General features: G+C 37.9%; 1 protein-coding gene across 7 annotated transcripts in view; it reads left to right on the top strand.

Moving 5' to 3' along the window:
* Positions 1 to 27,000, top strand: part of DNAH7 (dynein axonemal heavy chain 7) — a 267,521-nt gene that overhangs the window by 84,405 nt on the left and 156,116 nt on the right. For all 7 annotated transcript variants that reach the window (XM_040475707.1, XM_040475712.1, XM_040475714.1 and 4 more), the window contains 8 exons: positions 218 to 358; positions 5,548 to 5,760; positions 10,736 to 10,845; positions 14,715 to 14,883; positions 17,303 to 17,405; positions 17,523 to 17,650; positions 23,113 to 23,325; positions 25,214 to 25,312. In XM_040475707.1, the coding sequence (XP_040331641.1) occupies positions 218 to 358; positions 5,548 to 5,760; positions 10,736 to 10,845; positions 14,715 to 14,883; positions 17,303 to 17,405; positions 17,523 to 17,650; positions 23,113 to 23,325; positions 25,214 to 25,312 (1,176 nt within the window). The remainder of the gene's footprint in view (positions 1 to 217; positions 359 to 5,547; positions 5,761 to 10,735; positions 10,846 to 14,714; positions 14,884 to 17,302; positions 17,406 to 17,522; positions 17,651 to 23,112; positions 23,326 to 25,213; positions 25,313 to 27,000) is intronic.

The raw sequence follows: 27,000 nt of genomic DNA, 5'->3' as shown, positions 1-27,000 counted from the left end.
CAAAATAAAATGCTGTGTAATGTATGCTTTTGCTCATAGGTATATGAATAAACTTGAATTTAAATAGTCTAATGACATGCTTTGAGTCTTCATAATTGGCTAAGATGTTGTAAAAAGTTAAATAGTATAAGTTAATCTGTTTAGGAGTTTAGGTACTCATTGTATAGCTTGTTTAAGTAAACTGTGAAACTATCTTTAGCATTTTTTTTCCAATTAGGTAATTAAAGATGCAATTTCTGCCTATACACAAAACATGCGAATTAACTGGGTGAGGGAGTGGCCTGGACAGACAGTGCTTTGTGTATCTCAAACCTTCTGGACAACAGAAGTACAAACAGCTATTCCAAAGGGACAAGAGGTAAGCTTCATTACCTCCCTGCCCCAGGTTTTTCAGCATTTTTTTTAAACAGGTACTATTGCTGGAATATACTAATTATAAAAAACAAAATAAAGACAATCCTCTCAAAAAGCCAAGGGTACTTGAACCTCAATCTTGTTACTAGATACATTTTTATACCTTTAAACATAGAATCGTAATAGAACTAAGCTTCCTAAACTCAGAAAGATTAGGAGGAAAATAGCATAATCCTCTTTTATACCTTGAGTAAAAGAGGAAGTAGGAAGACAAGGTATCGGTTAGCTTACTTTACTATTTTCATTTTTATTCTTAATGTATTGATTTTGTATAATGATTATTGATTTTTTCTAAAGTTTATTTATTTTGAGACAGAGTGGGAAAGAGAGGGGCAGAGAGAGAGAGTGAGAGAGAATCTAAGCTGACAGCTGAGAGCCTGAGGCAGGGCTCAGTCTCACAAACTGTGAGATCATGACCTGAGCCAAAATCAAGAGTCAGACACTTGACTGACTAAGCCACCCAGGCACCCAGTAATTATTGATACTTTGAATGCTTACTTTTAAGTATTCTATTAGGTATGTTAGCATAATAATATTAATTTGCTGTTAGTAATTAACAACAGAAACTACATTTATAGGATTTCAAGCAGGTCAACTTTCAGTTGACTGATGGACCAGTTGCAATGTAGTAGTTGTGGATCTTTTGTTTAGAACCATGAATTTCAAATATATATATACATATATATATATATCACATATATATAATTTCAAATATATAATTCAAGTATATATAAATTACAAATATATAATTTCAAATATATATATATGTACACACACACACACATATATATATATATAAATAAAATTAAGTTTATTTACTTTGAGAGAGACAGAGACAGTTGAGTGGGGGGAAGGGGAGGGAGGAGAGAGAGAAAGAAAGAATCCCAAGCGGGCTACATGCCGGCAGTGCAGAGCCAGATGTGGGGCTTGAACTCACAAAACTGTGAGATCGTGACCTAACTGAAACCAAGAGTTGGACGCTTAACCAACTGAGCCATCCAGGTGCCCCTCAAATATATTTTTGACATGGAGTTTGGTATTATTGTCTTTAACTCTAATGTACCGTTGAACACTGGTAGTGCTGAGGTTTGAGAAACTAATGTTCTCTGTAAGCAGGCGGATCCCATAGAGGATGGAGCTGACTAACACATACTTAGCTTTGTCAAACTTAACAACAGGTCACTTATTTATTTCCTGTGGGAAGGGATGAGGGCATAGGGTAGGAAGTCAAGGTTTTCTGGAAGAACTGTCTTCATGGAACACAAGACCCTGGGGAAGGGGGGGTTTCCCTAAGAACCATAAGCCCTTGGAGTTACTTCTGGGGCCTCAGTTTCTAGCCGCATGTGCTTTCTTCTTCTTCTTCTTCTTCTTCTTCTTCTTCTTCTTCTTCTTCTTCTTCTTCCTCTTCCTCTTCTTCCTCTTCTTCCTCTTCTTCCTCTTCTTCCTCTTCTTCCTCTTCCTCTTCCTCTTCCTCTTCCTCCTCCTCCTCTTCCTCTTCCTCCTCTTCCTCTTCCTCTCCTCCTCCTCCTCCTCCTCCTCCTCCTTCTTCTCTCCCAGTGGACTTAGAGAATTCATTTTCTCTTTTTCTTTTAAGCCACCACTCATTAACCTCCCCACACAGAGAGATTCCTCCATCACCAGTGTAGCGTGCTTGGGCAACATGTAGCCTCCTGGATCTCCCTCCTTGCCTGCTGGCCAGCCCCCAAACCACAATACCAACTTTATCACTCGCCACTGTGGGGACTTAGTCTGCAGGGAAGGAAGAAGCAAATGTGAGCAGATTAGACAAACTTGTAGGCATCTTCCAAATTTCTTCAGTTTAAATGTGGTGTTTATCAAACCTCTACTCCTCTGCCAAATCCATATTTTTCTTTGATCTTACTCCAAGTAGGCTGCAACAGTGGGAATTGATATGGAGCATTAAAGTGTAAACTACAGTTTCTACTTATCTCCCAAGCATACTTTGAATCTCAAGGGACTTGCCATTTAGGTCACTCCCATTTCAATGCGTCATCTGCTCAAAAATGATCTGCCTATAATTACCATATTGCATACAGATGCAAATAGGGTTTGTTATTGGTTTTATTTACAGCAGTATGCACTGATACTGAAATTGAGTTGCTTGTTTACTCATTTATCAGTCGATTCAGCTTTTTTTCCTACTTACGTTACATGGCACAGATATGGAGCCATTCACAGAGAAAGCCAGAATGAGAACCTATGCTACTTGAGAGTGATTCAGCTTCATAGACTCGAGGTTCTCTAGAGCTGCAGCTTAGCAAGATTAACAAGTTACACCTCGCTTATTGTTGCTTGCCAGACTGCCCTTGTCTGTTGCATTTTATGGTGCTTTCATAGCTAGTTTCATGATATGAAACTAGGCTTTATATGTGTCCTTAAAAATTAATTCTTTTTCATCTGCTTGTGATTACCCTGCTTCTTTCTGCCCGTGATCTGCTATCTGTGCACCTCGTCCCTGTCTGTATTTCATCCATGTTCAGTCCATTCAAGTTCTGTAGTAGCATCCTGAGGGGCTGGCACATGTTTTAGTATTCTATAATTACAAAAGTAATTATAGTACTCTATGATTTAGTATTCTATAGTATTAGTACTGATTTTTAAAAATTTAATGTGTAGGTCTATCATGGGAGGCTAGCATATGTTTTAGTATTATATGTGTTGATAATTTTTCCTCCTGATTACTGTGTGGTAAACATTTGAAACTGATCGCTTTGGTTGAACAGTTAGAGACTCTTGGCAGCCTCATAGAAGACTGGACACTTCCATTGTCTGCAAACATCCCAAGTTGTCTACAGCTTGATGTTATAATAGCCCTGTGTTATCCTGTCACACTCCCAGAGGACCTGTTCAATTTATTCAGTGAATGTTGATTCTGCAACTCGTCTGCGTGAGGCATTACAGGGGCTGTAAAATGAATGAAAGAATCGCTGCTGTCACAGAGCTCGGGGTATTGCAGATACTGATGCGATTTTGAGTCACTGTATCATTGCATATGTAGAAGGATCTAGGTATGATAAAAATATTTGATTTCAGATAGGGTTTATTTTGACAGAATAGAATAGTTGCTACCTTTAGATTCATTAGCCACTATACAGAATGGTTTACAAGGAAGAAAATGTAACAAAAATGCTATCGATACCGTGATTTTTTTTCTATCTAATCTGAATTCTCATTGATTCATATACATTTTTTCCTAAAGAACTCAGTTTGTTGCAGTTTGAAGTTAAATTTTAGTTCCAAATCTGTTTTCCTAGTATAGGAAAATACATTCTGCTAGTGTATGTAGTACTAAATTCTTATGGACATATAATTTGTGCTGTCAGATTGAAAGATGAAATTTTTATTTTATGTTTTGTGTTGAACTATAGAGTGTGAGAACTGGTAAGGCTCTCAGAGACCCCCACTTTTACTGATGAGAAAACTAAGATGCACTCACTGGCATCTTAACATATTTTCACTAGTTGGCTCCAAGAATTTAAACACTTATGGCTATTTATTTTTACTTATTAAAAAAATTTTTTTTTAACATTTATTTAGTTTTTGAGAGTCAGAGAGAGAGACTGAGCACGAGCAGGGGAGGTGCAGAGAGAGGGAGACACAGAATGGAAAGCAGGCTCCAGGCTCTGAGCTGCCATCACGGAGCCTGATGCGGGGCTCGAACCCATGAACCATGAGATCATGACCCGAGTTGAAGTCGGTCGCCGAACCGACTGAGCCGCCCAGGCGCCCCAACACTTACGGCCATTTAAAAATGGCTCGGACGGGGGCGCCTGGGTGGCGCAGTCGGTTAAGCGTCCGAATTCAGCCAGGTCGCGATCTCGCGGTCCGGGAGTTCGAGCCCCGCGTCGGGCTCTGGGCTGATGGCTCAGAGCCTGGAGCCTGTTTCCGATTCTGTGTCTCCCTCTCTTTCTGCCCCTCCCCCATTCATGCTCTGTCTCTCTCTGTCCCAAAAATAAATAAACGTTGAAAAAAAAATAAAAAAAAAAAAATAAAAATGGCTCGGACAGAAATTTATCTTTCACTGCTTATGAGAGAATTAATAGCAATCGATCATGTAAATAATATGAAGGCAATAGTATTCAAGCACTTCAAACCTTTGAAAGACTGACCTCCTTAAAAATAAAGATGAAATGTTTCAAGGAAGAAAAGTGCCCCTCAGAGAAACAGTGTGCGGTCTCCAACCCTGCCCTTTAAACTTGTTCTCATTCTTGAAAATGCTCATTTTTAGTTACATCACTACCACTTACCTGGTCCTGAAGGAATGAAATACACTGGTTGGTGCCCAGTGTTCATTAAATGTTATTAGAGTGGAGAAAGAAAGCACACCAGTGTTGACACTCCCTTAAGCATAGCGGTTTTCACTGATTCTAATTTGATCTTCATCATAAACACTCTTCTCTTTTTTAACTTACTAATTAGATTTACCCACCAAAAGAGAGCCTGGTACTCAGAACTGGCATTGCTCACCATAAACTAACATGGGAGATGTTTTGTTTATTAAGATCTTTACTTTTCAAGTGGCACACGTCCAGCTCAGAAAGCTTACACAACAGGACTAAAAGGACTTTGGGATTCAAGGAAGAGCGGTCGGAATTGGGGTCTCAGAGCATCATTGCTACTGCAGTATCTCTCTTCCTTTGCCTTTCCTCTCTGCTGGTCTCTGGCAGGCTTGTTCCGCCAAGTGGATGAAGGCTTGCAGTAGCTTCAGATTGGCATACTCAGAGTCCCCCAAACCTAAAAAAAATCACTTTTTTCTCTGTGTATAGCATTTCCTGGGAAGAACTCTGATTGGCCCTGGCTGGGTCACACATCCCCCTCCTTGCCGCCATTGGGATAGGGCAAGGTGATGGACAGCTCACCAGAACCACAGAGCATACAGAAGGAGTGGAGATAGGAGTGGAAAGGATGTTGAGTAGATACAAACCACATATTCTTCTCTATCTGGCCAGGTTGGCCTCATTCACCTAATACTTTTGTAGTAAGAAGAATTGATTATTTTTAAATGGTGTCAAATGGGGGGAAATATGGCAAACACTCTGTATATATGCTAGCTTGAAATGGTTTTGTTCAGAAAAATTCTGATCACGTTAATTATATCTTCTTTTCTTTCAGGCTCTTGAGCAGTACTTGGAAAAATGTAACATGCAAATTGATGACATTGTCACTTTGGTCCGTGGCAAATTGTCCAAGCAGAATCGTGTTACTCTGGGAGCTCTTGTGGTGCTGGATGTCCATGCTAGAGATGTCCTCACATCACTTGTTAAAAAACAAGTTAGCGATGACAGTGACTTCGAGTGGTTAAGTCAACTTAGGTACTATTGGCAAGTAAGTGAAATCACTGAATGTTATTACACAGCAATTTCAGCTCATAGCTTTTTAATTTGTGCTTGCTTGCTCATATGGGAAATAGTAGAAGATTTTTTGTTGGGGCGCCCGGGTGGCTCAGTCGGTTGAGCCTCTGCCTTCGACGCATGTCATGATCTCTCGGTTCGTAAGTTCGAGCCTTGCATCGGGCTCTGTGTTGACAGCTCAGAGCCTGGAGCCTGCTTCGGATTCTGTGTCTCCATCTTTCTCTGCCCCTCCCTGCTCATGCTCTATGTCTGTCTCAAAAATAAAAAATAAGCATTAAAAGAAAGATATTTTTTGTTGATGGCTGACTCTACCCAAAGAAGCATTCTCCAGGCTGAAGGTTAAGGGAGGCGAAACTATATATCATCCAAACAAAAAACTATATCTTTATCTATACCCAACTCTATACCCAAATTTATAGTTACATATAAATACAGTATATATATATATATATATATATATATATATGGATGCTCACAAATTGAGTAATTATAAAAATCACTCATTTTAAATAAGCCATTATGCTCACAGAATCTGTGAAATGTCCAAACTAGACAGTTTAAAATTGTAATTTCAGATTTTTGACACATCTAAACAATGTAAAAACTCAGACTTTTATTTTGATTTCATCATTAAAGTTTGCTCTTGTTGGTCAGTAGAAGGCTCCAGAAACATCTGGAAGGAAGGCTCTTATCAGGATACCCAGGTGGGTGGTCATGGCAGCACAGCTGAGAATGCAGGAGGAATAGGGACAGTTAGTACAGTGGACAAAGATAAACCTGTTGAGAGTGGGAAGAAGGAGCTGAGGATGTCTGGAGATACAGACTCAAAAGTTCTTAGCAGATTCACTTTTGTGAAAGGCTTGTAGGTATGGAGTGGGAGGAGAAAAGATACAAGAATAAGAACCCGGGAAAACCATAGGCGAAGTAGTGGGTAGGAGCTCAGTGTGGAATCATTTCAAATGCCAGATCCTAGGGTGCCTGGGTGGCTCAGTTGGTTAAGCATCTGACTCTTGATTTTGGCTCAGGTCATGATCTCATGGTCATGGGATTGAGCTCTGTGTGGGGCTCCCTGCTGAGGATAGAGCTTGCTTGAGATTCTCTCTCTCTCCTCATCTCTCTGCTCCTCCTACTTTCTCTCTCTTCAATCAATAAGTGAATGAATGAATGAATGAATGAATGAATGCCAGATCCTTCCCTCACCAGATGTAGGACTTGGGCAAGTTACTTACTCTCTAGAAGCATCAGCTTTCTTATAAAATGATGATAATGAGAATATGCACTAGTGAAGATGAATTGCACAATTGATTGATTAATTATCAATTACCAGAGAAATTAAAAAAACAATCCTATTTATAGTTGCCACAAAAAAGAATAAAATATATAAAAATAAATTCAAACAATGTGGTAAAAGATTTGCATGCTGAAAAATCTAAGACATTGATGAAGGAAATTGAAGACACAAATGAATGGAAAGGTACTTTGTGGATTGGAAAATTAATATTGTTAAAGTATTCCTAATACCCAAAGCAATCTACAGATTCAATGTAATCCCTATCAAAATTTCAATGGCATTTTTCACAGAAATACACAGTCTTAAAATTTGTATGCAGCCACAAAAGACACAAAGCAGTCTTGAAAAAGAACAAAGCTGGAGGCATCCTGCTCCATGTTTTCAAACTATATTGCAAAGCTGTAGTAATCAGATCAGAATGGTATTGCCATAAAAACAGACATATGAATCAATGGAACAGAATAGAGAGCCCAGAAATACACCCAAACATCTATGACCAAATAATTTATGACAAAAAGCCAAGAATATGCAGTGGAGAAAGGACAGTCTATTCAATAAATAGTGTTGGGAAGACTGAATGACCATATAGGAAATAATGAAGCTGGACCACTGTCTTATACCATACACAATAATTAACTCAAAATGGATTAAAGACATGAATGTAAGACCTGAAATAAAAAATTCATAGAAGAAAACATAGATGGTAAGCCCTTTAAATCAGTCTTGGCAATGATTTTTTTGGTGAGAAAAAGGCAGCAAAAGCAAAAATAAACAACAAGTGGGGCTACATCAAACTGAAACGTGCTATACAGCAGAGGAAACCATCAACAAAATGTAAAAGCAGCTTACTTAGTGGGAGAAAATGCTTGCAAATCATATCTGATAAGGGGTTAACATCTAAAATATGTAAAGGACTCCTACAATTAATTCAATAGCAAAAGCACAAACTATATAATTTGAAAATGGTCGAAGGATATGAATAGACATTTTTCCAAAGATGTACATATACCTAACAGGTTCGTGAGAATATGGTCGACATCATTAATCATCAGTAAAATGCAAATCAAAACCACAATGAAATATCCTCTCACACCTAACAAAATGGCTACTAACAAAAAAGGCAAAAGAGGGACGTCTGGGTGGCTCAGTCAAGTGTGACTCTTGATTTCTGCTCAGGTTAGTATCTCAAGGTTCAGTTCCTGAGATTGACCCCCACTTTGGACAGTGCAGAACCTGCTTGGGAATCTCTCTTTGCACCTCCCCTACTCATATACACACACTCTCCCCGTGTTTATTGAAGCATTATTTACAATAACTAAGTTATAGAAACAAACCTGAATGTCCATTGACACACCAATAAAGAAGACATGATATATATGTACAGGGGAATATTATTCAGCCAAAAAAAATGATACCTTGCCATTTGCAACAATATGGATTGACCTTGAGGACATTATGCTAAGTGAAATAGGTCAGACAAAGACGTACAATACGGTCTCACTTAAATGTGCAGTCTAAAACTAAACTCATAGATTGGTGAGCAGATTAGTGGTTGCCAGAGGCTGGGGATGGGAAAGTGGGAGAAATGGGTGAAAGGAGTCAAAAAGTGCAAACTTCTAGTTATAAATAAGCCATGGGGTTGTAATACACAGTATTTTACTATAGTTAATAGTACTGTACTACATATTTAAAAATTACTAAATCTTAAAATTCTCCTTATAAGAAAATTGTACTTATGTATGATGATAGATCTTAACTGGACTTACTGTGATTATTTTGCAGTAAACACAAATACTGAGTAATTATGTTTATACTCGAAACTAATATTGTATGTCAACTATACCTTAATTTTAAAAAGGCTTGGCAAGTAAAAAGAAAAGAATATATAGGAAAAATAGGGAACAAATATGTTTTTCATAGATATCTACGGAAAAAATGGAAGCCAGTGGCTTCAGTTACTTATCTAAGAAAATCAGATATTTAGTTCTTTGAATTTAATGATGTCTGAAAAGTGAATTTTACTTTTTTATTTTATTATTTATTTATTTATTTATTCTTAATTTATTTTTTTAATTTATCCAAGTTAGTTAGCATTTAGTGCAACAAAGATTTCAGGAGTAGATTCCTTAATGCCCCTTACCCATTTAGCTCACCCCCACCCCCACAACCTCTCCAGTAGCCCTCTGTTTGTTCTCCATATTTAAGAGTCTCTTATATGGGGCGCCTGGGTGGCGCAGTCGGTTAAGCGTCCGACTTCAGCCAGGTCACGATCTCGCGGTCCGTGAGTTCGAGCCCCGCGTCAGGCTCTGGGCTGATGGCTCAGAGCCTGGAGCCTGTTTCTGATTCTGTGTCTCCCTCTCTCTCTGCCCCTCGCCCGTTCATGCTCTGTCTCTCTCTGTCCCAAAAATAAATAAACATTGAAAAAAAAATTAAAAAAAAAGAGTCTCTTATGTTTTGTCCCCCACCCTGTTTTATATTATTTTTGCTTCCCTTCCATTATGTTCATCTGTTTTGTATCTTAAATTCCTCATATGAGTGAAGTCATATGATATTCGTCTTTCTCTAATTTTGCTTAGCATAATACCCTCTAGTTCATCCATGTAGTTACAAATGGCAAGATTTCATTCTTTTTGGTTGCCAAGTAATACTCTATTGTGTATACATATACCACATCTTCTTTATCCATTCATCCTTTGATGGACGTTGGGGCTCTTTCCATACTTTGGCTACTGTTGACAGTGCTGCTGTAAACATGGGGTGCATGTGCCCCTTCGAAACAGCATACCTGTATCCCTTGGATAAATACCAGTAGTGTAATTGCTGGGTTGTGGTAATTTTTTGAGGAAACTCCGTACTGTTTTCCAGAGTGGCTGCACCAGTTTGCATTCTTACCAGCAGTGCAAGAGAGATCCTTTCTCTGCACCCTTGCCAACATCTGTTGTTGCCTGAGTTGTTAATGTTAGCCATTCTGACAGGTGTGAGGTGGTATCTTATTCTGGTTTTGATTTGTATTTCCCTGATGATGAGTGATGTTGAGCAGTTTTTCATGTGTCAGTTGGCCATCTGGATGTCTTCTTTGAAGACATGTCTGTTCATGTCTTTTGCCCATTTCTTCACTGGATTATTTGTTTTTTGGGTGTTGAGTTTGATAAGTTCTTTATAGATTTTGGACACTAACCCTTTATCTGATATGTTGTCTGTAAATAAATATCTTCTCCCATTCCATCGGTTGCCTTTTAGTTTTGCTGATTGTTTCCTTTGCTGTGCAGAGCTTTTTATTTTGATGAGGTCCCAATAGTTCATTTTTGCTTTTGTTTCCCTGGCCTCTGGAGATGTGTTGAATAAGAAGTTGCTGCGGCCAAGATCAAAGAGTTTTTTGCCTGCTTTCTCCTCGAGGGTTTGGATGGCTTCCTGTCTTACATTCAGGTCTTTCATCCATTTTGGAGTTTTTTGTGTGTGTATGGTGTAAGAAAGTGGTCCAGGATCATTTTTCTGCCTGTGCTGCCCAGTTTTCCCAGCACCACTTGCTGAAGAGACTTGAAAAGCGAATTTTAGGGAGTTTGTTTATAACATGACAATTGTTTTAAAGAGTTGGAAATTTCATATTATTTAAAATTTTGTTATTTAAGTTATCTTCATTTTCTCTGATTTATCCTAGGAAAATCATTTAGAAACAAAGATGATCAATGCTGGCTTACGATATGGATATGAGTATCTGGGTAATTCCCCTAGACTGGTTATTACTCCGCTCACTGATCGATGTTACAGGTAAACTTGCTAACTTAAGGGTCTATTGGACATAAATTTCACTCACCCCTAGACCACTAAATCTTTAAAAGAATTATCTTTGACTCAGCAAATGTATTTTATGTTATCTTTTCCTAGACTCTTAATACTCCTCTCAACTTGATTTTCAGTTTCTCGTTTTCTGCTGGCTTTTTCCTCTCAGCTCTGGAGCTAAGTATTGCCAGATTTTGCTGCTGTTTTTTTTTTACACTATTCGTTTCTTCTTTCCTTGAAACTTTCTCTTTGTTTTGGATCATTTAAGGCAAACTGTTGCTTCCCCAGAAACGCAGAATTTTGTAGATTTCTGTTTTCATGCAGTGTTTCGTACCATGACTCATGGTTTCCCAAATGTTCTCATTCACTTTCAGGCTTTAATAGCCTACATTCTGAAGATCCACAAATCTATACCTCCAGCCAAGGTCTCTCCTGTAAACTTGTGCTACATACATGCCTGGTTAGGTATCTCCATTAGATAGCTCATAGGTATTTATGTTTATACTTTTTCTATCAGGTTTCTGAATAATAAAAAGGCTTTAGCAACTTTAATCCAAGCTCCCATCTCCTGTATTCCAAATTATTGTCAAAAACGAAAAGTGTTCTTTTTTTTCAGATATTAACAGTTCATATAGGTATAATATCAAAGTTAGCATCTTCCATCCAATTAAAAAATCTTTTTAATGTTTGTTTATTTTTGAGAAAGAGAGACAGAATGCAAGCAGGGGAGGTGCAGAGAGAGAGAAGGAGACACAGGATCTAAAGCAGGATCCAGGCTCTGAGCCGTCAGCACAGAGCCTGACCGTGGGGCTCGAACTCATGAACCATGAGATCATGACCTGAGCCAAAGTTGGACGTTCAAGCAACTGAGCCACCCAGGTGCCCCTCTTTCATCCAATTTAAAACTCCCCTTCTCTCCCAGCTTGAGCTTGACTCAGACACAAAGCCTGCATTTGGAGAGGCAAATGTGTTCAGTCTTTTGTCAGTTTTATCCCTGTCCGTAGCATCTGTCCCTCAATAGCTCACCTGTGGCTCCTCCAATGTTGACGGTTAATGGAGGAGGGGAGAAGGAAAGGGAGAGGTGGGTTTACATGTGACAAGTGTCTTGTGTGACAACTATTTCTTGGCTATTTAGTGCCCTCAGTGGGGATGCAAGCCTAGATACGCCAGATCTCCCATGGGATATTTATGTGGGTTTTCTGGACCTTCCCCCATCCCCTAGTTACCTGTGTAAAATGCCTTCTCTGGCTGGCTGCTGGTGACTTTTGCTTCAGCCTCTGTCTGAGGTCAACCACGCACTGACATTCACCTTGGGATCTTTTCTGATTCTAAGTGGGTCTTCTGCACAGAGTCCCATTCAATGTGACTCAAATCTACCTCCCTTCCAGTGGGATCTGGATCTGGTCAGATGATAAACATACATTTATTTTGCCAGTTATATGAGTACATCTCTCTCACTGTTACAGTTTTCCCTGATTCTGCCATCAGAAGCAGCTACAGACATTCTCTTGGTGCTAAATATTTTAAGTTGTGATTGAATTCCCAGTTCCTGTATTTTACAAATTCCGGGGGTCAGTGTGTCAAGCTTTTTGAATAGTTCTCTAAAGCTCCTCAGGTAGCTTGGGAGAGGGGTAGGTCCTGCTCTTCTTCTCTACGGAGGAATGGGAAATAGACAACATAATGGCAGCTCTTTCCAAAGAAATCTTACTCTTGACCCGTCATTTACAAGCTTCCTAGCCAATCTCTACATGCCCCGGTGCTAGGTGACCAATTTTACTTTCTGTAAGATAAGATGGCATACATTGCTCTCAGCTTGGGTTTTTAATAAACATTCCAAGACAGAAAGAGCTCTATTTGTATATTGTTATACTTTTTTATTCTTTACAGCTAATGTTTATATATGTTTATCAAAAATTTTATCATTGTCTTTACTCCCTATTGCTTCTTCCTTTGCCTTCTTACTAGGCAACATCTTTTAGTAATTATTTCAGCGAGGTTCTGCAAATAATAAGCTCTATCAATCTTTGTCTAAAAAAAATCTGGTCTTCACTCAATTATTAGGTGACAGGTTAGTTAGGTATAGAACCATAAGTGAATCATAATTTCCCCTCAGCTCTCCAAAGTTATTATTCTCCTGGCATTCATTGCTACTACTTAGGAGTGTGTGACTGTAATTATGATTCCTTTGTAGGTAAATTCTTTCTATTGTAGTTTTTAAGATTTTGTTGATGTTCACTGTAATGTTACTAGATGTGGTTAAGTTTTCATTTATCCCACTTGAGACTTTTCATATCTTTCTTCAATTCTGGCAAATTCTCAGCCATTGCTTTTTAAATTTTGACTTCTCTGCAGTCTCTTCCTTCTTCTATGGTCTCTCAACTTTTTTTATATTCTATCTCAGAATCTTCCTGGGTGATTTCCTCATATACCTTCTAGTGCATAATTCTGTTTTTTCCATGGTTACTCTATTTAATCTGTTAACTTTTTAAAAAGTTCAGTCATTAGAGGTGCCTGGGTGGCTAAGTCCGTTAAGCGTCTGACTTGGACTTAGGTCATGATCTCACAGTTTGTGAGTTCGGGAACCATGCTGGCTGGGTTCTGTGCTGACAGCTCAGAGCCTGGAGCCTGCTTCACATTCTGTGTCTGCCTCTCTCTCTCTGCTCCTCCCCTGTTCATGCTCGTGCTTTCTCTCTCTCCCTCTCTCTCTCTCTCAAATATAAACATCTAAAAATAAGTTCAATGACTATATTTTTTATTGCTAGAGTTCACGTTGCCTTTTTTATGAAATTGGCTTTTTTCCCCTCACAATTTTCTTATGTCTATTGCTTTTTATTAAAATCTAATTGAATAAACCACCAGGATGCCAAAGAGTACCATGTACACAGTAATCCTCCCACACCTTTGTCCATCTGCCACTGCAAGTCTGACTCTTAACTCAGAGCCCTCTCTCTCTAGTGTTAATCGTGAGTTCCTTTTTTAGTAAGGGTCATTTCCCCATGCAGTCTTACATTTCCTCAGCTGTGGAGGTGTCCATGGGGAGCAGTTTCACATTTACCTCTGAAAAGGGCTCTAGGGTTTTCTTTGGTCCAGAACAAAATTTCAATGTTAATTTCTTAGTTTGGGTTCACATGCCCATGAATAATGGATATTGGGATCATACCCCTATGAATGATGTAGGCTTTTGATTGGGTGCTACATGAAGTATAAGCTTCCTAACTCCTCTGTAGTTGATTCTTTGTCTTTTTTGAGTAGGCTGCTAAAATAACTTTACTTCCTCTTTAGAGAGAAGTCAGTTTTTCAAGGCTTCTAAGTTTATATAGGTAAATCTATTTCAGCTCTTCACCTCGCTCAGTTCTAAGAATTTTTCTATTCCGTGTGGTAGTAAATACACTTGTGTTTGTATGCAGATCCCAAAACAATATGCACCTCTATAGTTTAAGCACCTAATTACTGACAGCATTGCATTTCCTCTTCTTCAGTGATTTCCTTTCCGTTCTTTCAAAAATGGCTATGTATTTCCAAAGTTAGTATCTTTTTCTATGTAGCATTTCCAAATTCTTGTAATTAGGGGCATTGGATGGTTTACGGCCTCAGCTGAATTCTCCATATTGACCAGAGTCAGCATTGAATTTCAAAGTGTGTTTGTTCTGACTTTGTCATATATAATCAGCTATTCACAAATTAAATATGATAACAGGTAAGGTAATGCACAAAGATTTTCCGAGATTCATGGGAAGGAAGAAATTATTTAAGAGGAAGGAGAAAATTTGGCTGTCAGTTTAAACTTTTCCTCTGTTCATAATAGATATTTAAGAATAACGTTATTCTACAAAGATTGCTTATTGCTTCTATTTCAGGACCTTGTTTGGAGCTCTTCACCTGCACCTTGGAGGAGCACCTGAAGGGCCAGCTGGCACAGGAAAGACCGAAACTACCAAAGATTTAGCAAAAGCAGTGGCCAAACAGTGTGTTGTTTTCAACTGCTCTGATGGGTTGGATTATCTAGCTTTAGGGAAATTCTTTAAGGTTTGAATTGACTCATTTCTTTACAAAACGATGACTTCTCAGAGAGGAAGTTCATTTATAATGAAAGATAATTTAATGCAAGTATAAGACTTATTTGTATTTTAAGTAAAATTAAAACACTATCTTCATTCTCAAGAGGAGTAGGGTTATTTCTAAAGCTTACCTGAGAAGGAACTGTCCCTCAGCCCCCAGCCCCTGCTGTGATGGGTCAATATTACTAATAGGAATGAATGGTGTCCCTTCAGTATACTGGGGCAGCTAAAAATGTGACAACAAATACATCACGTAAAGACTGTGGGGAATCTCTTCTTTAACTTATAGCTCTTATTATTAACAAGTCATGATTTAGTAATTTACTTTCATAGATACACTCTAGTTAATCTTTTTTTGTCAAGTTAAAATCCACTTTTTATTCTTATTCTGAGTCAGATTCTCACTCCTAGGAGTCTGTAAGATTACAAAAGGGAGAAGTTAAAAATACAACATCCTTGTCTAAAAACCCATGACATCTGGGGCGCCTGGGTGGCTCAATCAGTTAAGCATCCGACTTTGGATCAGGTCATGATCTCAAGGTTTGTGAGTTTGAGCCCCACGTCCAGCTCTGTTGTTGACAGCTCAGAGCCTGGAGCCTGCTTCAGATTCTGTGTCTCTGTCTCTCTGCCCCTCCCCTGCTCATTCTCTCTCTCTCTCTTTCTCTCTCTCTCTCTCAAAAATAAATAAACATTAAAAAAAATTAAACCTATGAATATCTGGTCTTTTTAGCATTTTATTGCTACAGCCTATTAGTCCTTAAAATGTTAGTTGGTACAGTTGACCACGGAATTATCCATTTGGGATTATGGGTTCTGTTTGTTTATGTGTATGTTTCTGTAAAGATTCTGTAATTCTTACTTTTAAATATTCTGTAATTATTTTCCAAAATTTTTTCAGAAAAGTTAACATTAAAAATGCACATACACAAACTCACAAAAAAAGAATATACAAATCCTACCCTATACAATAAACTGTTCTGGCTGAAATACGACCTGGTCATTTTATAACAGATATGGAATATAAAAAGTGTCTGCCTTTGTGATGCTGAAACAATTAGAAGATGATTTTAAAAGTCAAAATTCTAATAAGTATCAAAAAAACATTGGAATGACCCCTTATCACATTAATCATACTCTGTAATGACACGCAATCTTACTGTAATGATTATTTATGAAAGAGATAGTAAATCTTAAAGAGTCTGTGTGTAGTGTAGTTTGAACAGCTATAATATTCCTAAATGTTTAAAGAAAAGTCTGGTATGTACTACTCAGTTTTTGAATGTATATGATGATATTCTTTATTCTTTGCTATAGATTCATATACTTTTGATATTAAAGTTGCTTATTGCTAAGTAGGTGTTGGTTACATACTTTGTGTTAGGAACATGCTGAATAATGGGGGTACAGAATGAGACAGACATGGGTCTTACTATTAAGAACCTCACAATCCTTATAATTGATTGAATATGTAACTTCAAAAGCATTTTTTGTTCTTTGTGATTTCTAATCCTTTTATGATATGCAGAGATCAAAGTCATAGTCTTCTCTAATGAAAATGTACTAATCTTCGAAATTCATGGAGTTCATGTTTAATCCAGTGGCATTCAGTAGTGGAACTGTGTATAAATCCAAGGTCAGGCACTATTAGCTGTGTGGCCCTTTATTAATTACTTAATATCTTATATGATATAGTCTTAGTTTCTTTACATAAAAGAAATGCATCATGCCTGGCATCTACCAGGTACTTAATGAAACACATATACATACACATACAATCTACAGGAAATGCATTCAATAAATGTCAAATTGATTTTTTTTAAGTAAATTTGAATTTGGACTGAGCTACTCAAGCTTGGTTTTCCAGTTTTCTTTAATGACCAAAGGACACATATTTGTGAGGTAGTTTCGAGTTAGAAGTGCAAACTGGGGCCTGAGACTGTTAGTTGACTGTTAAGGTCCTTAGACCACAAAGTAGTCTCATTAGCAAAGAAGTCATCTTATTTAGAGAATTATTGCAATCTAGAAAATGAGAAAATAAAATCTAGAAAATAAAAAATTGCATGTAGAAAAAGCAAGCAAAATCAACTTGTATAAAAAAAAAGTAAGAAAGGCTTTGAGATTTCAGGTATACATCTAAATGCCAAAAGATATACAGAAAATAAAAAGCTATAGATCAATTGGACAATTTTCCAACTGATCAAACTCCTTATTCATGGAGAATAATTAATTTCTAATAAAAAATAATATGCTGTCTTTAAAGATAAACGTAAATAAGGAATTTCCTTGCTAGGATATTAAATCCTTGAAAACATCAGGTGAAAATGCAACATTTCAATGCAACATTCAATCAGATATAATTGAAAAATTTCATTACTCTTTTCTCCCAGGGACTGTTATCTTGTGGCGCCTGGGCTTGCTTTGATGAGTTTAACAGAATTGATTTGGAAGTACTGTCTGTGGTTGCTCAACAAATTCTTACTATCCAAAGAGGTAATGGACTAGTTTGTCTCTGCATTATGTGAAAACAGAAATATGAGAGGCAGTGCATGGCACAAATCGTATTTATATGTGGAATTGCTAATGCATTTCATTCTTGATGACCCACAGGTATTAATGCAGGTACTGATATACTGGTGTTTGAAGGAACCGAGTTAAAACTCGACCCCACGTGTGCTGTCTTTATAACAATGAATCCTGGATATGCAGGGCGATCAGAACTGCCAGATAATCTGAAGGTACAGAAGGGGCAATTATATCATCTATTTCCTCTCTGTAGTTTATAAAGTTAATATGTAAAAAAGAAAGAACATGTCATCTTTGAATTTTATGCAAAACATTTGCTTTTGGATGTTATAGAACACTCTTTTAGAAAATAATTTGTAAAGCTTTGAGTGCCCTTAGAAAATAAATATGCAAACCCAGTGCAGTTTCCAAATTTGTGTTTAAAAAATAATGATAATTGGGGCTCCTGGCTGTGGCTCAGTCAGTAGAGCATTCAACTCTTGATCTCAGGGTTGGGAGTTCAAGCCCCACATTGGGCATGGAGCCTACTAAAAAAAATAATGATAATTACAGAAAATTAGAAAATAGAGGAAATACTGAAAAAGATACCCATCCTATTCTTTACTATATTGTATCTCACCATTTTAAATGCCTTTTAAAGTGCTCATTTTAAATGGTGGAATCCGGCAATTGTGTATGCTCAGTTTTTTTTTCCAGGTTAACATTATAGCATGAGCATTTTCCTGTCTGTATAAACGTAATTCAAAACAGCAAATAAATTTACTGCATTGTGCCTTACTGTTATTTAGGTTGCTTTTAGTTTTCCTTTGTTATAAATAATAATGCAATGGCAATTTTTACTTAAGGCTTTTCTCTATTTTAAAATATTTCCTTAAGTATGGCCATAGGACCAAGTGCTGTGCTGCTGAATTGCCTTCCAACAGAGGCTGAAATAATTCACAGCTCCCATCAACTCTCAGTTCTCATTTATACCCAACACTATTTTTTTTTCTTGGTAAAATGAGCAAAACACTTTGCTAATTCAATCTAGAATCTTCACTTAAAAAACAAAAAGTTGATTGTGAGAGAAATACGGCATTTCCCCATATCTAAGGCATTTTATATCCTTTTCTGATAAACTGCATCTGTGGCTAGTGCATAAAGAACAATGTTGAAGGATAATGCAATGGTAATTGTGGATCTAAAACCGAGTCCCCTGGAGCTTGCTCCTACATTCCTTCCACTATTCACATATTTAGATGGACTTCTTAGACTAGGTGAGGAATTTTTCTCTTCCACCGAAAAGACTTGATTCAACCAATTGCTACCCAGTATTTGGTATTTGTATTCCATGCACTTTTATATGTTAGATGTTTTAGTACTCTGCCTTAGTGAAGGATGGTATGATTAAAAAATAAAAACTGGTAAATCTTCTTTTATCTAAGAAGCATTTTGCAACTTTTCATTGTGGTTTACATTTGGAAAGCTCTTTTTGTAGCAGTGCTTTTATTTGCTGTTTTTCCTAAGTAGGATCAACGTGATTACATAGTATTTGTAAAGGCAGAAATGTGTGACTAGCTCATCATAAAAAGCTGGGACTGTTATTAGCTGAGTGTGTCAATGCCCTTGTAACCTGTAATGCAGGTTGTCTCATGGTTTCATGTGCTGTGCGTGTTGAAAGGGTGTCAAAATTATCCACCTGTGGTTCTGTGGGTGATGTATTATTTTCCTTCTACTTTAGACCAAAAGTTGCTCTTAAATTCTGGTAGGTTTGTTGTTCTTCCCACTGTGCAGTCTCCTTAGAAGTGCTACAGGACGTCTGTTTGCAAGTATACATGGAAACACCTAACAATTTTGAAGAAAATGCCTTAGTCTGAAAAGAAAGAAATCTGTCTTCCTTGAAACAAAAACAAAAGGCTTACTGAGGCCCAGAGGCCTGGAGAATGTCTTCAAAGTCATCCTTGAAGCTTCCCTCTTCTTCACCCAGTGGTTCAGCTGGTCCCCAATAATGGGAATCCTATTTTACAAAAGCCTTATAGTTCTTGCTGCTCCCACTTAGTCTCATCACCACACCTTGTTTCTGTCCCTCTTCAGTCTCCTCTTGTGTGTCTTAGTGTAGCAACCCACTTGTCACCAATCTCTTCCTCACTAAAATTCACTCTAACGAAGTCCCCGTTAAAAGTCTACCAGTGTCATCAGAAGAAATCTGATCCTAAAACTTCCAGAGTTAAGCTACTGGGCTTTTTGTTTTTGTTTTGCCTGCAGAAAAACAGTTCAAAGTTCTTGGCCTGATCTACAAGAACCTTGGAATTAGGACCCAGCTTCCCCTGGGCTGCCATCTCCCTACGCCTATGTGCATCATGCAGAAAGAGTCCCCTTTTGACATCCTGTACCCCTAGATAAGACCTGCGAAGTAGGTCGATTCCTTAAGCACATTTCTACGTTAGAGAAGCTATAGTTAATATTAAAACTATTCTAATCCACTCAACATGACATTTCAGAATAGTCAAATGCTAGAAGCCATGGTAAAACAGGCATATTTCAGATCTTCTAATATCACAAAGCCAATAAACTGATACATAGCTTTCCAGAAAGATAATGGTCGTGTTGACTATATGTATCAGAATTCATTCAAGCCTGGGTATGATACTTGGAACTATACTCTTACACTCAAGAAAGTATGTCATTGGGTAAGCCAGAATCTAACTTAAAAATTTTTAAGAGCACTAAATTGCCTTTAAACTTATTGCTGTTACTAACAAATTATTTCTGACACATTTCAAATCAAACCATATCATATCAGTATTTCTCACACACTGTTTGAGAACCATTGAATTAGAATATCCACCCCCATAACAGTTTAGTCCTAAAAATATTTTGAGCAGGATGCTTTCCTCTGTGATATATAAAAAGCAAAGTTAAGTCTTTGGTGAAGGATTCCTATTGGATGGAACATCATGATAAGCCCTCAAAACTTCTTTACCACACTCTGTTTTTTGTTCTCTTGGCTACTGATCTGTCTGTTGCATAGTGTTCCACGGCCATATTGCTAGTAGGGCTGAAAGAATGTGAATAGGAATTTGTGAAATACCTGAGGTTGTCAGAGGGAAGCCTACAACACACAGACCTGAATGTTCACCTTAAACTATACTATTTATAGTATATACTATTGTGGAAAGACCACACCACCCTAACCTAGCCATGGACCCACTGACTGATTTGTTCATTGATTCATTGATTCATTCATTCTTTCACTTGAGAAAAAAAAAGTGGTTGAGAAACTACCCTTTTTTTTTTTTTTTTTGAGAAACTACCCTTTTATTTATTTATTTTTTTCAACGTTTTTTATTTATTTTTGGGACAGAGAGAGACAGAGCATGGACGGGGGAGGGGCAGAGAGAGAGGGAGACACAGAATCGGAAACAGGCTCCAGGCTCTGAGCCATCAGCCCAGAGCCCGACGCGGGGCTCGAACTCACGGACCGCGAGATCGTGACCTGGCTGAAGTCGGACACTTAACCGACTGCGCCACCCAGGCGCCCCGAGAAACTACCCTTCTAAAGAGGTACTATGTATGGCACGTGGGTGTCTTAGTCGGTTAAGTGTCCGACTTTGGCTCAGGTCATGATCTCCCAGTTTGTGGGTTCAAGCCCTGCATCGGGCTCTGTGCTGATGGCTCAGAGCCTGGAGCCTACTTCAGATTCTGTGTCTCCCTCTCTATGTCCCTCCCCCACTCATGCCCTGTCTCTCTCTCAAAAAGAAATAAACATTAAAAAAATTTGAAGAGGTACTATGTATATAGTAATTCTCTTGCATGCTTTGTTTCTCAAATATGTAGTGCTTTAGAGCACTTGTTTAAGCTTCTCTGTTCCAAGTTATTTGCCCAAGCTATGTATTTTTAACATTTTATTCTTTCTTTAATGGTAACCTTACTGATAAAATAGGTGTGCTAAGGTCTCTAGCTAGTAATTAACACATTGGAAGGATCTTGTTTGATGCAAATCTTTCATTCTCAACCTGGAATAGTCTATAGGATCACTTAAGCGAGATGTCTAATTTTCTATCTGCCTGTGTTTCGGGTAATTCAATGAATTCCTGGAAGATATTTACCAACTATCTGAATAAAAATTGCCATTTTTCTAGGGGCACCTGGCTGGCTCAATCAGTACAGCATGCAACTCTCAGTCTCAGGGTTGTGAGTTCAAGACCCACATTGGGCATGGAGCCTACTTAAAAAAAAAATTGCCACTTTTCTAGAATATTATTTTTTTCTCTTTAGTACACAAAGTTTCCTGTCTAAATGTACGAGCTATTGAAGTAGGACTTGACACGTAATAACATTCTAAAGTTAAATTTTCTTTTATTTTTTTTATTTCTTTTTAATCTTTATTTTTGAGGGAGAGAGAGACAGAGCATGAGTAGGGTAGGGGCAGAGAGGGAGGGAGACTCAGAATCCAAAGCAGGCTCCAGGCTCTGAGCTGTCAGCCCAGAGCCTGACGCGGGGCTCGAACCCACGAGCTATGAGATCATGACCTAAGCCAAGGCCAGATGCTTAACCGACTGAGCCACCCAGGTGCTCTGTGAAGTTAAATTTTCTTATTTATTCTTCTAAAATCTGTTGAGTTTTCTCTTTAGTTAGCATCATGTAACATTTATCTATCCCACAACAGTTAAAATATCATGAGAAAAAATATTGTGGAGCACCTGGGTGGCTCAGTTGGTTAAGAGTACGATTCTTGCTGTTGGCTCAGGTCAGGATCTCACAGTTGTGAGATCAAGCCCCACATCAGCGTGGAGGCTGCTTGGGATTCTCTCTCTCTCTCTCTCTCTCTCTTTATCTCTCAAAATCAATCAATAAAAATATCTTTACAATTTGGAAAACTGATTTATTTCTAGTATTAATTATCTGAGACTTCCAGTTTTCATTTCTTTATGCTTGAGGAAAGACTGACATGCTTACTATAGACACAAAAAAGTTAAAAATATCTCAAAATACCTTATTTATCTAACATAGCCTTGTTATTAGGAGTAATCTGATTAGCCCGCTGCATATAATTAATTAGATTCCTAGAGAACCTCACTTACAGCCCAGGTCTCCCCAAACCAGGCACTTTTTCACCAGCCCAGAAGAAAAGCCCAGCTTTTGGACATCCCAGCAGAATTGGATACTTGTTCCCTATAATCTGTCACTTGCCAAGAAGAATCGATCTAAGTACCATAAGAATTTATAAGTGTTCTTAAATCATGATTTAAGGAAAAATACTTATAGAGAAGTTAATGATATGTATTATATAACAATGACAAGAAACCCATTTTTATTTTATTTTTTAAAAGTGTTTATTGATTTATTTTGAGAGAGGCAGAGAGAGAATGTGAGCAGTGGTGGGGCAGACAGAGAGGGAGAGAGAGAATCCCAAGCCAGCTCCGCACTATCAGCACAGAGCCCTACCTGAGGCTTGATCATACCAGCCCGTGAGATTATGACCTGATTTGAAATCAGGAGTTAGACGCTTAACCAACTGAGCCACCCAGGCACCACTAGAAACCCATTTTTAAAATTAAGTGTTCTTATCTATATGATCTGGACACTGTAATTTAATATTATTGAGGAAGAGCTATAAAGTCATAAGGAAATGCCCAGTAGGTTATCTTTATGATGGTCTTCTTTAAAAAACACCTATTCTGCACTCCTACAGGCTCTCTTTCGGACGGTAGCAATGATGGTGCCTGATTATGCCATGATTGCTGAAATAGTCCTGTACTCCTGTGGGTTCGTCACAGCTCGTCCACTGTCAGTGAAAATCGTGGCCACCTACCGCTTGTGTTCAGAGCAGTTGTCCTCACAACATCACTATGACTATGGCATGAGAGCTGTGAAGTCCGTGCTTACCGCCGCTGGGAATCTAAAGGTAGAGGAGTCAAGTTATTTCTTACTCATAAATTTTGTTGGTAAATTTCAGGGCCATCTGTCTTTACAGAGTTCCAATACTGGCTGGTTTCACCAACTGAAAAAAATTCAGTTGTACTAAAAAATAGTTGATCGTCTGCACATGTGAAAAAGGAAATTTTTAGGATTTGTAAAAACTTAAATGTAATTCTTAGTGATTTGATTTGAGTTCAGTTCCATAATTTAAAAAAAAATTAATGTTTATTTATTTTTGAGAGAGAGGGAAAGACAGAGTGCCAGCTGGGGATGGGCAGAGAGAGAGGGAGACACAGAAGCCAAAGCAGGATCCAGGTTCTGAACTGTCAGCACAGAGCCCAACGTGGGGCTCGAACCCACGAACTGTGAGATCATGACCTGAGCTGAAGTCGGACCCTTCACCAACTGAGCCACCCAGGTGCCCTCCATAATTTTGAATGTATGAAGTTAAGTACTACCAAGGAATAAAATTCCTTGTTGCTGAGAAATATTTTGAAGGCTTTCAGTCTATATGAACATATATAGCCTTAAAAGAAATAATGTGTAATTAATAAATATATACAAATGTGGCTGAACATTATCAATTAATGTAATTCCATAATTACAATCTATTGTAGACCAGCAGTTATAGATTTGCAACATAACATTTGAATTTTAAAATGGTATGAATCATAACTATATAGATGGAGAAATACAAATATTTTAAGGCTTGTGTAACCTTTCATTGAAAGTATTTTGTGGAGCCATGAACTATTAATGTGCATTATTTCTTTATGAAACAAAGCAAGGTAGGCTATACTTAATAGCAAAATGCAAAATGTGACCTTGGAGTTTATAAAATGTTCATGTTCATGTTTTGTAGAAGATAAAGATTTTAAAATATATTCTACATGATTAAGAACAATGGCATGCATTTTTATCTTCTGTAATAATGTTACTGAGAATTCTGATATATGGTGGTGATATTCTATTTCACATTACCCTAGCATAACTTCAAGTCATTGTCTTTTTGCAATAAGCAAATGCAACTAGAAGCAACAATTTATATTAACCTGGCATGTCAGAATTATTCTGTGGTCGGATAATGGAAAAGATAATGCATTGTCCTAGTGTATGTTATCACTGACATCTTGACTGTGGAATTGAGCTATTAAGTTATGCTGCAAATGAATCCTGCAAATGAATCCTATCATTCTTTGTCAAAAGCTAATTTAGAGTGGTTGAAAGTGTTGGCTTGAATATTTTGAAGTTTGTTTTTATTATGTCAAGAAACAATTTAAACATTTGCTTTAAAATAATAGCTTCTCAAATCACAAAATAGACTTTTGACAGTTCACAATTTATGTGTGGTTACATTGATCTGAAGACAAAGTCCATATGCGCAGAATTAGCTTTGGCACTGGGTGCTCTGAGCTTGACAGCTGGGCATCACTGACTTTGTAAGGTTACAAAGCCAGTTCAGTTGGGGTGTGGAATTTATTAGGCATAAAGGTTCTAGAGGAAAGGAAGAGTGTTCTGGAAAATTAAATGCATGATGGTAGGAGAAACTTTGGAGTGAGATGTTGAAGAAAGTGTTGGAAGTTGGGAGAAATAATTCTCAGTTTCCATGTTTGTGAACGATGCTAACCTTATTACGGGCATGAGCAACAGGTTTGGAGTTCAGCCAGGCTTTTAATAAACTTTGGGTCTATCACAGGTGTTTTGGAATTTTTTCAGACTCTAAAATTAATAACAATCCAATTAAATGAAAATAAATGAGAACAATTTTACGTGGATTTAAATTGTCTTTAGGGTCTGTGTGTGTATGTGTGTGTGAAAATGTAGAGGTTACATTTAGAAGATGGAGAGATCACCTTGAGTGTATTTTCTTTTAGCTGAAATATCCAAATGAAAATGAAGAAATTTTGCTGCTTAGATCTATTATTGATGTAAATCTGCCAAAATTTTTGTCCCATGATTTACCACTCTTTGAGGTAAGAACATTTATTATTTTGCTATATCAGAATTTTTAAAATGATGTGTTTATCAAGTGTCCAACTTTGCAATTCCCTAGGAAAAACGTCTATAGATAATAATGACACGGCACAGAAAAACATAGATCATCCCATGTTGTACTTGAAGTGTGTTTAACTAGCTCTGTTACTTTATATGACTTTCAACAAGTTGGGATTTTTAAATAGTACTTTTTAACTGCATAATGTAATAAATCCACAAAAGTTGCAAAGTATGTTTGCTTATAAATTACATTAGAATGTAGGCTCCATGAAGGAGAATAATTGGTCTAACACACCACTGAATCCTTTGCACAGAAAAGGTACATGGTCAATGTTTGTTAAATTAATAATTGATGGGGCGCCTGGGTGGCGCAGTTGGTTAAGCGTCCGACTTCAGCCAGGTCACAATCTCGCGGTCCGTGAGTTCGAGCCCCGCGTCAGGCTCTGGGCTGATGGCTCAGAGCCTGGAGCCTGTTTCCGATTCTGTGTCTCCCTCTCTCTCTGCCCCTCCCCCATTCATGCTCTGTCTCTCTCTCTGTCCCAAAAATAAATAAATGTTGAAAAAAATTTTTTTTAAAATAAAAAAATAAAAAAATTAATAATTGAAGATGGGCGCCTGGGTGGCTCTGTCGGTTAAGTGTCTGACTTTTGGTTTCGGCTCAGGTCATGATCTCACAGTTTGATGAGTTTGAGACCCCGGCCCCCCCCGTCGGGCTCTGTGCTGACAGTGTTGAGCCCATTTGGTATTCTCTCTGCCTCCCCCTCTCTCTTTGCTCCTTCTCTGCTTGCTGTGTCTCTGTCTTTTCCAAAATAAACAAAAAAACTTTAAAAAATTAATAATTGAAGACATTTTTAAAGAAGATTACTTTCTTTAAAAGAGTATAATGGCTTTTATGAAATTGATTTTTCAGGATAATTTAAAGAAAGAACTAAGTTTAAGAAGCTTGTTATATTTTTAAGATTAGACTATTACTAATTGAGAAGAAGTATTAGAATAATGGTTAAGGTTTTCACGTTTCATTTGATGTCATTCTTTTCCTTTTCCCTGTCTCAGATAGAAGGAATCAGGGGCCCGTCTCCCAACAGATGTTAGATGGTGCACTAATTTGCGCTGCCTTGAAGTTCAAGCAGTTAGCTTCCAGTGTGTAAAGACGGCAGGGGTATGACAGGGAGAGGGGAGAAGGCCACTGTGTCTGTAGTGTGGCCCAGTGTCTTCAGCTTTCCCTAGTAACCATATATCACCAAGTTGAAAGGATCTTTTCATAGCACTTAGAGCTGGCAGTGCAAATATATAAGGAATAGGTTCAAATTTTCTTCCTCATGTTTTCCCTCAGTGTCTTTGGCACTAGTATACTGAATAAATTTTCCAAGAGTAAAAACTACATATTTTTATAATTGTTTTAATGTTTATTTTTTTTTTAATTTTTTTTTCAACGTTTTTATTTATTTTTGGGACAGAGAGAGACAGAGCATGAACGGGGGAGGGGCAGAGAGAGAGGGAGACACAGAATCGGAAACAGGCTCCAGGCTCTGAGCCATCAGCCCAGAGCCTGACGCGGGGCTCGAACTCACGGACCGCGAGATCGTGACCTGGCTGAAGTCGGACGCTTAACCAACTGTGCCACCCAGGCGCCCCTTAATGTTTATTTTTGAAAGACAGGGGCATG

This window comes from Herpailurus yagouaroundi, unplaced genomic scaffold (genome assembly GCF_014898765.1).
Source record: "Herpailurus yagouaroundi ecotype Mexico unplaced genomic scaffold, PumYag 140, whole genome shotgun sequence".
Classification (NCBI taxonomy): domain Eukaryota; kingdom Metazoa; phylum Chordata; class Mammalia; order Carnivora; family Felidae; genus Herpailurus; species Herpailurus yagouaroundi.
Note: the sequence above shows the minus strand (reverse complement) of the source record. Positions and strands in the feature narration are given on the sequence as shown.